Source organism: Carya illinoinensis, chromosome 3, assembly GCF_018687715.1.
Source record: "Carya illinoinensis cultivar Pawnee chromosome 3, C.illinoinensisPawnee_v1, whole genome shotgun sequence".
NCBI classification, from domain to species: domain Eukaryota; kingdom Viridiplantae; phylum Streptophyta; class Magnoliopsida; order Fagales; family Juglandaceae; genus Carya; species Carya illinoinensis.
In genome coordinates, this window is record NC_056754.1 from 1,299,131 (window position 1) to 1,310,351 (window position 11,221).

Genomic DNA, 11,221 nt, shown 5'->3' on the forward strand with positions numbered 1-11,221 from the left:
ATATATTAATTAAAGGAAAAACAATCAACCAAAAATTACGATCATAAGTCTCACAGCTCACTGGCCAAGACAACGAGAATGCACTAGAAACACTAGATGATCATCTGTGTTAGATGATTCAGGGCAAGATAAGTTGCAGGTCGTTTAGTTTCAATTGTAATATGTTAAGCTATAGTTTTCCTTTTTTGTACATTTCTTTTTCTGATTTATTTCAAGTGTACAGATGTCATTAGATTATTAAATTGGTTTGTTAGTCAGTTAGGATATTTTGGTGTATATAAACACACCTAGTTACTATATTGAATCGAAGTTTTTCCAGAAAGGGGAAATTGCTCCTTCTTCATCGACTCTGCCTCTCTTTCTTTCTTCTTCTTGGTTTACCGTGCTCTGGTTGTTGTGCAAGGTCCTTTGTTTTAATTCCTCACATGGTATCAATAGCTAGTGAGAGGTAATTTCGATGGCCAAACCCAATCCCAACCTTCAAACTCCACCCAATTCACCTACCCCTAATCCTCCGCCACATTCACCCAACCACGATAACACTCATATCTTAACTCGCTACCTCAATCTCTCTGATCCCTCCAACCCTTTTCGTCTAGACCATGTAGATAGCCCAGCCATTAGTCTTGTTCTTGAGCTCTTCACCTCCGATAATTACGCCACATGGTCTCGGGCCATGCATTGTGCTCTCTGTGCCAAGAACAAGCTTGGTTTCATCACCGATCCCTTGGACCCCTTATTCGATCTATGGGAGCAATGTAATGATATGGTGGTCTCATTGATTCAAAATTCCACCAGTCTATCTATCAAAACTAGTGTAGTGTTTGCCGATGATGATCAAGCCATCTGGAAGGACTTGGAGGAACGCTTCTCACATCAGAACGGCCCACGCATTTTTCAACTTAAGAAGGCACCCTCCAACCTACTCCAAGAGCACGATTCTATAAGTATCTACCATGGCAAGCTTAAGACACTTTGGGATGAACTTTCTCTTTATGATCCCTTCTCTGCATGTACTTGTGGAACCATGAAAATTCTTTCAGACCAATACTAGAGAGATTGTGTCCTGCAATTTCTAATGGTCTATGACTCATATTCTCCCATACGTGACCAGAATATGCTGATAGACCATATCTCATCTATTACCAAAGTTTTTTCAATCATTCAGCAACAAGAAATGCATCATCAAATGATATCAACAGTACCCTTCCCTGAAACCATGGCCATGGCCATTAAGAAACCATGTTCCCCTCCCAAACAACCCTCCAAATCAAACCCATCTTCCAAGAAGGACCGCCCATATTGCAGCCACTGCAAGATCTCTGATCACTCCTTGGAAAACTGTTTCAAACTTGGTAATGTCATTGCCCCTATTTGTTCACATTGCCATTTATCTGGTCATTTAGTTGACAAATGTTACAAGTTGGTTGGATATCCCCCTGGTCACAAATTTCATACCAAACAGCAATCCTTTTCTAGAATGAGTGCTCATATGGCTTCTTACTCATCAGCTGCTGATTCTGAAGTTGCTAGTGATGACAGGATTGGTTTGACCAAGTTTCAATATTAGTAGCTACTGTCCTTGATCCAGCAACAGGATTCTTCAACTGCCATTGTTATCAACCACTCGGGAGTTTGCTCTCAACCCTCTTCTTCTTCCACTCATCCAAAAAAAATGTCTAGTATATACACTTGTTTTTCTACACATACACACAGCACCTTACATCATGTTTCTTCTAATTAGATACTCAACACAGGGGCTACAAACCATATGGTCTACAATCCCTGATTTTTTACCACAATTAAATCTGATGTTGCTTACTTTGTCAAGCTCCCTAATGGGAGTTCTGCTCCTGTTACTCACATTGGTGACATTCAATTAACTAATACTCTCACTTTATGGGATGCTCTTTATGTTTCTTCATTCTCTTTCAACTTGATTTCAGCAACTAAGTTGACCCATTCTCTAACTTATTGCATTTTATTTTTTGTCTCATTATTGTTTCATCTAGGACCTGTTTTCTTAGAAAACGATTGGGAAGAGTAAGCTCAAACATGGATTATACCACTTGATTTGCTCAGAAATTTCACCATGAGCTCTTGCACAATCTCTGTCAGATTATTCATCCCATACTCACAAAGTTTGCAATAAGTTTTCTCATATTGTTAGCATATATAGTTACTCACCATGACCTATGGCATTATCGCCTACGTCACTTATCTGTTCCTAGGCTTAGAATGATTGCTAATCCTATTGTAAGCAAACAAATTTCTTCAATTAATGAAACTCCTTTCAGTGTTTGTCCATTAGCCGAATTCCATATATTACCTTTTAATGATAGCACGCATCTTTCCTTAAGACTTTTTGAACTCATTCACTGTGACTTATGTAGCCCTACCATTGCTCACGATGGATCAAGAGATTTATTGACCATAGTGGATGATTTTTCTCGATCAACTTGGCTCTTTTTGTTGACAAATAAGTCTGAAACAAGAGCAACATTGAATCCTTTTACATTTTGGTGGAAACTCAATTTGGACTCAAGATAAAAATCCTAAGAAGTGATAATGGTGTTGAATTTTTCATGACCAATTTTTTTAATAATAAGGGAATCATCCACCACAAACGTGGTATGCAAACCCCTCAACAAAATGACATTATTGAGAGGAAATGCCAACATATACTCAATATAGCTTGAGCCCTTCAATTCCAATCAAATTTACCTTTAATTGGAGTGATTGTGTGCTCAAAGCTGCCACTTACATAATAAACAGGTTGCCCACCCCCCCTTTTACAAAATAAATCTCAATATGAAATCCTTTTTCAAACACCACCTTCTTATGCTCATATGAGAGTTTTTTGCTCTTTTTGTTTTGCAGCCAGCCACCTTGTCACACCCTAGACAAAAATTTGACCCTAGGGGTTGAAGATGTGTGTTCCTTGGATATCCCTTTGGTACCAAAGGCTACAAACTTTTAGATCTTACCACCAACACCATTTTTATTTCATGGGATGTTATTTTTCATGAGTCAATTTTTCCTTTTCATTAATCCACACCTTCCTCACTTCACTCCACAGAATCTCCACTACCAGTTTTTTCATCCATTCCTATTTCCAGCTTTAAGTCCTTTCCCTCAACTGATTACACTCCTCCACATAACCTCAATCCTGAGCAGACTACTCGCAGCACTTCTCCTCCCTCACTGCCCACAACTTCTTCACCATCTCCACTACCTCTTATCACACCTCCTAAACCCTTTAGAAGATCCATTAGACTAAAAAAAACTCCAAAATACGTCAAAGATTTTCACTGTCACCACGCTTTGCAGCCCTACCCTAAACAGTCAACTTCCAAGGATGCACCTATTTTAAATGGTAAGATTTTCCCTCTCAAACATTATTTATCTTATCAAAAATTTCATCTCTCATTTCAAGCTTTCACCTTTTCTATCTCTCTACACCCAGCCTACAACTTACAAACAAGCTTTGAACGATCCTGGTTGGTGTCAGGATATGGAGGCTAAGCTTGAGGCTTTAGAACACAATCAAACTTGAACACTCATAGACTTATGTGATATCCCCTTTTTACATATATTTTATTAAATAATTTTTTAAATTATTATAACCAGTGGTTTCCTTATTTTAAATTAAAGATAACTTTTGCAATATTATTTTATGATTTTTAAGTTATGAAATTATTTTAATATGCTTTCTTGTTATTTATTATTGTTTTGTATTTAAATTACTTTTCAATTTAAATTAGTTTATTTTTGGGCTTTAAAATTATTGCGTTGTTAGATTTTATTATTTTATTTTATTTAATCACTGCGTTTGAATTATTTTATTTAACTCGCTGCTTCGAAAATAATTTTCGTTGAATCAGTTTTGTGACCCAAGTTGTGAGGTTTGGATCTCATTTCTTTCCCCTTCATTTTTCTTTTTTCCTATTTTCTTTTTCTCCTCTTTTTCTTTTTCCTTTTTCTTCTTTCTTTTCCTTCTTTTTCTCCCATGCTTCTCTCTCTCTCTCTCTCTCTCTCTCTCTCTCTCTCTCTCTCTCTCTCTCTCTCTCTCTCTCTCTCTCTCTCTCTCTCTCTCTCTCTCTCTCTCTCTCTCTCTCTCTCTCTCTCTCTCTCTCTACGCTCGTTTCCTTCATCTGCCCCAGCCCACTGCCGCACGCCAACGTGGCTGTCACTACCCACCCCACCTGATTCCCCACTGGCCGGCGACCCTCCCCTTCCATTTTCAAGCCACCTGAAGCCACCGTTAGCCTCCACGCACACCACCAAGCCACAACCTCTTTTTCTTCTAGCTCTACCGTGCGTGGCTCATTGTCGTCGTCGTTGTTCCCATTCTCTTTCTCATTAGCCGGCGACCTAACCCATCTATTTTCAACCTTCCAAGCGCCGTTTAGCTCCTCTACACACTGCTTCAAGCAGCACGGTCTTAGCTTCTCCGCGCCGCTGTTGACCACTATTTCTTTACCACTTTATCACCAGGCCTCTAGCATCCCAAACCACCCATCCCCAGTCCCGATCCGCCACCGGTGAAGCTCAACCATCCCACTTTCCGTTTTGGACTTTTTGACCTTCAACCGCTGTTTGTGCGGCCACCCACGGCCAACCACCACCACCATTAGCTTCACTAGCACCTCTAAGTCAAACCCTAGTTTTCCATAGTTTTCGTTTATCTCTATTCAAATTTGAATATTTTGTGACCCACGGCCACAGTACATTTTGCACTGTGACGTTGCCTTTCCACCACCTTTTGTAGCTCACTGATCTTTCTGAAGTTATTTTATAGCGTTGTAAATATTTTTCAAATGATTTTTAAGATTTAAACATATTTTTACATTAACAATACTTGTGGTTGGTTGGTTGTACTGGACTGAGTCTGAAAATTATGGGGGTCGGTTGGATTGGAGGACGGAATTGTGTATATAATTGATTAATGTTGAAATTTGTTATTGTTGGATATTTTTGTATCTTATCGTATGGATTGCATAGTGCACGCATGTTCATGTATGTAAAATGAAAAACTGGCTTTTACGTAATAAATGATTTTTGGGTATGTTTGAAATGAACGATTTGAGTCATAGGTACAGTAGGGATGGCGATAAGCAGGAACGGTAGTAAACTTCCGCCTGTGATTCCCACCTACAGTATACACAGTAAGGATGATGGTAGAGTCACGCTTACAATTCCTGCCTACAGACGGAGTTGTAGGGATGGTACTAAGCAAGGACGGTAGTAGAGTCCAGCCTATGGTGCACGCGGTAGGGATTGTGGTAAATAGGGACGATAGTAGAGTCCCACTTGTAATTCATGCCTGCAGTGCTCTGATAGTTGGTTGTTGGGCCATTTTCTTGAAAAATTGCGAGATTTGATATTAGGCCATTTTTTGGTAAAATGAAGGTTGTTTTAATGGACTGGAAATATTTTGGGCCAAAATGGAATTTTGGCCTGCGTGGAAAATTGGTTATTTTGTGAAATGATGATTCTTGGGTCTCATGCATATGGCATCACATTCATGCATATTGTTTTTGCTTTAATGTATTTTTATCTTATGTGTTGTTTGTGTTATTACTTACTTGCAGTGACGTAGATTTTAATGCAGATGATGAGGAGACCGAGCCTAAGGATGCGGCTCTGCCGAAGGATCGATTGGGTACCTCTTGCTTGTATATGTTGAAAATTATTTTCCTGCTTTTAAATTATGTATTTTGGTTTATGACTTTGTTACTGAAAATTTGTAATATTTTTTGTACGCTTATGTTTAAGCAAATTTATATTTAAACAAATTCTGATACTTAGCTGACTAACCTTAATTATTTCACTGCATTTTGGTTGTACATGTGTTGCATATACACACACTTGCCACATATTGATGGGATGCGTGACCCGTGTTGTCATCATCCCGGACGCCTCAATTCCCAAGTTTCCTTACTTAGGGGTCGGGGCCGTCACACTTACCTCCGAGAAAATAAGCTATTGCTTGTAAATATATTTACAAAACTAAATTTAACTCTGATGGAATTGTGGAGAGACTTAAAGGTAGATTGGTAGCCAAGGGCTACACACAGCAAGAAGGCATAGATTTTCATGAGACTTTTTCCCCTATTACTAAACTTGTTACTGTCAGATGCCTTCTTACTGTTGCTGCCACTAAAGGTAGGTATTTGCATCACTTTGATATAAATAATACTTTTTTAAATGGTGAGTTGAAAGAGGAAAATTATATGCAAAAACCACTTGGGTGCAATAAAGGTTAGCTCCACCAAGTTTGCAAGTTGCTCAAGAGTATTTATGGCCTTAAACAAGTCTCAAGACAATGAAATTTCAAACTTACCTCATCCTTGCTAGAGTTTGGTTTTATTTAGTTCAAAGTTGACTATAGCTTATTTACTAGGCATGATGGTATTCTTGTGGCCAGCAATTCTCAAGCCTTAGTTGATTCCATTCGATCCTTTCTTCATTCAAAATTCAAAATCTTGGCTGCCTATGTTATTTTTTAGGCGTAGAAATTGTTAGATCATCCAAGGGCATTCACATTTCCCGAAGGAAATTATATGCCTTGGACATATTGGCCGATGCTGGCATGTTGGGTTGAAAACCCCTAAAACTTCCTCTTGATCAGAATTTTAAAATTAGCAAGGATGAAGGGACTCCTTTTTCTGACCCCAACATTTATAGAAGAATCATTGGGAGGCTCTTGTACCTTACTATCTCTCAGCAATATCTCAATTTTCCTATACAATTACTAAATCAGTTTATGGCCAGTCCATCATCTTCTCATTGGGAGCCACATACAAAATTCTAAGGTATATCAAAGTAGCCCCAGGTTAAGGGATTCTCCTCTCCTCTTCGTCTACATTTCAACTCAAGGCCTATTGTGATTCAGACTGGGCCTCTTGCCCGGATTCTTGTCAGTCAACTATAGGATATTGTATATTTCTTGGTAATTCTTTGGTGTCTTGGAAATCCAAGAAACAAATAGTTATTTCATGCCCCTCAGCTAAAGCTGAGGATAGAAGTATGGCTGCCACATGCACGGAATTTACTTGGCTCTGTTATCTCCTTCAAGATCTTGGCATTTCCCATCAACAAGCTAGTTTTCTCTTTTGTGACAATCAGACAGCACTTCATATTGCTGCAAACCCGATTTTCTACGAGATGATGAAGCATATTGAGCTCAATTGCCACTAAATTAGAGACCAAATTCAAGCTAAATAGATTACTACTACATATGTCTCCTCCAACAATCAATTGGCTGACATCTTTACTAAAACCTTGCCCTCTTATCTTCTACACTCACATCTCTCTAGGATGGGAATAGTAAATTACTAATCTTCATCTTGCCCGCGGGGGGTGGGGGGGGGGGGGGGGGGGGGGGTGCTAGATTATACAGGACAAGATAAGCTGCAGGTCCTTTAGTTTCAATTGTAATATGTTATGATGTAGTTTTTCTTTTTTGTACATTTCTTTTCTGATTTATTTCAAGTGTACAGATGTTATTAGATTATTAAATTCGTTTGTTAGTCAGTTAGGATATTTTGGTGTATATAAACACACCCGGTTACTGTATTGAATTGAAGTTTTTCTAGACACGGGAAATTGCTCCTTCTTCATTGACTCTGCCTCTCTTTGTTTCTTCTTCTAGGCTTACCATGCTCTCGTTGCTTGCAAGGCCCTTTGTTTTAATTCCTCACAATCTGGAACATGAAAGCTTATAGGGATGGTCTCATTGTTTGCAATTAAAAAGTTAATATATCATGCAGCATGCATGGCTCCTAATATATAAGTGCCTGCTAGTGCTAGTATTTAATGGATTGGACTCATATTAACAATATATGATACTTAATTACCGGCCGCTTGTTAATCCAATTTACAATTAGGAATATTGATTCCCTCGATCACCAGCCCGCTTAATCAGATCATTTATAATAAAATGAAGAATTTAACTAGCATATATACACATATATATATGTATGTATATCTATGTATGTAGATATATATATATATCCTCCATAATGACGTGCACGTCTATCTTAAATGTTATATATATATTTTAGCATTTCCTCTGAATAGTGATAATGATGTTCCAAGGTTCAAACAAGAGCAGATCGCTGATGAATATCATGTGGATCGGTTCCAAGGCTCAAACAAGAGCAGATCGCTGAAACCTTTAAATTTGTCTTTGATAGGCTGATCGGTTACTAGACTAAACGAGATTTTACTCATAGACTAGCTGCCTACTACTAGAAACCTCGACGTGTGTCCTAGCTTGTTTAGATGCAAAGAAGGAAAGAAACGGACATACAAAACCTGGAAAGGCAAAACGAACGTTAAAAAGACCGTCTGAAAATCGGGGGAAAAGGCATACACAGACGCAACATAACATGTGTATTGCTTGCATTACATGATTAGCCGTTTCCAAATGGACAGATTTCACCTCCCTTCTCGCCGACTTTATATTCCCCACCAGCACTCATTTTCATCTCCAAAGCATGTCTGATCTTCCTAATTTTTTCCGTTTCTTTTTTCGTTACCGGAAAACAATAATGGAGGAAGTAAAGAAAATTGTAACAATTTCTAATCATCAAAAGCTGTGGTTCACAACGACCATGATGCTTATAATCCTGCAATTCTCTAATGTGGTAGCTGCCGGCGAGTCACATGAGCGGGTTCCAGCAATGTTTGTGTTCGGAGATTCCTTGGTTGATGTTGGTAACAACAACTTCCTAAGCTCCATAGCAAAAGCCAATTACTATCCATATGGTTGTGACTTCAAAAGTGGTCCTACTGGGAGATTCACTAATGGCGAAACCTTTGTTGATATGATAGGTAATAAACTTTCTAAGGTTCTATTTCATGTGTATGCATGTTGGCGTTCCAGCAAATTAAGAACATTAATCCATTTTTTTTTTTCCTTTTGGCATTTATTTTATTAATGAAATGGAGAGAAACATCTTAATTTTTTTTGAATAATTATATATATACATTCATCCATGATTGATTCTTTCAAGAGTACTTTTAGATGTTCTTTTAAACTTTATAATTGATAAATTTGAGATCATGTCATAGAAACCAGCTTCATGCGCAAGAACGACCTAATTAATCATAATATATAGAGAGTGGTACAACCTTAGAGATCATCATCAGAAGAAAGTATTATATCAAGCTAGCATCATATATATGGCTGTTTTGTATGCTTAAATATTCATGATCAACGTTGTTGCTTTAATTCTGTTGTTCTTACAATCATGCTCTTCCTGATCCTCATGTTTTTATTATTTTAATGCACTTCTAAATGTTTCAATCAAATTGAGTAGTCATGATGATGTCTTGCATGCAACCGAGAGATATAAATGGCGCGCGCTGACATCGCACCTAATTGCGTAGATATTCCTTCGGAAGCAGTACTGTTCAACAAACATATATGGGTAATGATAAGCACTATTATAATATATAAAAGCAGATTTTAGGCCCAACTCGCTTCATCAAAGGGAAATCCAGCATCTCCCCGACCCCCCAACAAAAGAAAAAGGAATATACATATTCCCCCACAAAGAAAGAAAAAAATAATGAAAGATATGTAATCTTCATTGGATAAAATAGGAAATTAAATATATAGAAGATTGGAAGTCGGTGTTATAAACAGTAATTTCAGAATTTGGCCGAATGTATGGATCGATCGAAAAGGTATTAATTAATTAGTTCATTAATTTTGAATTAATCTTTAATTGGTTTGCAGGCAGGTTGTTGGGTATTCCACATCTCCCGGCCTTCGCAGATTCCAACGCGGTTAGAACTAGAATACTTACTGGAGTGAACTATGCTTCAGCAGCTGCGGGCATCCTTGATGAGTCCGGCCAACACTACGTACGTACTCTAAGCTGCTATATCCAGTCTAATTAATATATAGTTATTGATCAGGGCCCAATTAATTGAACGATTAATGTTAATTTCAAGCAAAAATGCATGCAGTATTAATAATTGTGATGAGGATGCATGCAGGGAGAGCGGTACAGCCTGAGCCAACAAGTGCTGAACTTTGAGACCACATTAAATCAATTAAGAACGATGATGAATGAGACGAGCCTGAGCCAATACCTAGCTAAATCCATAGCCATTCTGGTATTTGGAAGCAACGACTACATCAACAACTACCTCATGCCATCTATGTATCCATCCAGCTACAATTATAGCCCTCCAGATTTTGCCAACCTTCTCCTCAACCGCTATACCCGTCAACTTCTGGTATATATATATAAACATATGTATATAATATAAAGTACTATAAATATATAATTTTCACCATTTTATTAACTATATATATATATCTAGTTGTATGTACGTATCTTGGGTTGGAATGAAAGAATTATATATATTTTTCTTTTGTTATCATGCATTTTGTGTTAATTAATCTGGTTTAAAATTTTGTTAAACCAGGCGCTGCACAGTGTAGGTTTAAGAAAGTTTGTACTAGCAGGAGTTGGACCGCTTGGCTGCATCCCTAGCCAGAGAGCCTCAGGTCAAGCCCTGCCGGGAAGGTGCGTGGACAATGTCAATCAGATTCTTGGTACCTTTAATGAGGGGCTCAAATCGCTGGTCGCGCAGCTCAACGGCAACCACCCCGGCGCTATTTTTGTCTATGGCAACACTTACGCTGCTATTGGTGACATCCTAAATAACCCTGCCTCTTATGGTAAGGATTAATACCCATAATTAAATATATATATATATATATCAGGATCAAGCATCGTTCACGATGAACCAAAAACTAAGAGCATTAAGATTAGCATATTTGTATACCAATTCTATACTTTTTTTGGCATCATGTGTATATATATAGTTGTGATCACTTGGAACGATGAGAAAATAATATTGCAGGGTTCAGCGTGATTGATAGAGGTTGCTGCGGAATTGGGCAGGGACAAATAACTTGTCTGCCATTCCAACTTCCATGCCTAAACAGGAGCCAGTATATGTTTTGGGACGCCTTCCATCCCACAGAAGTTGCAAACGCCATTCTTGCTTGGCGAGCTTTCTCCGGCCCACCCTCCGATTGTTACCCCATCAACATCCAACAACTGTCACTCGTCTGATCATAAAAGAAAATATTTGTTTTTGTTCCTGTTGTTGTCTGCTGCTCATGTCAGTTATATATATATGTTTGCTTGTTAATTCGTAATTAAGTTGTCAAATTGGAAACTTTTGAAAA

At 38.1% G+C, this 11,221-nt stretch overlaps 2 protein-coding genes across 2 annotated transcripts; both read left to right on the forward strand.

Moving 5' to 3' along the window:
- The first annotated feature begins 457 nt into the window (after positions 1-457).
- LOC122305795 lies at positions 458-1,054 on the forward strand. The gene has a single exon (XM_043118343.1). The coding sequence runs from the start codon at positions 458-460 to the stop codon at positions 1,052-1,054; it is 597 nt and encodes a 198-aa protein (XP_042974277.1).
- Positions 1,055-8,469: 7,415 nt separating this feature from the next.
- On the forward strand, positions 8,470-11,221 carry LOC122303862 (GDSL esterase/lipase At1g71250). The gene is made up of 5 exons (XM_043115854.1): positions 8,470-8,841; positions 9,752-9,879; positions 10,015-10,257; positions 10,450-10,705; positions 10,891-11,221. The coding sequence occupies exons 1-5, from the start codon at positions 8,505-8,507 to the stop codon at positions 11,103-11,105; spliced, it is 1,179 nt and encodes a 392-aa protein (XP_042971788.1). The 5' UTR covers positions 8,470-8,504; the 3' UTR covers positions 11,106-11,221.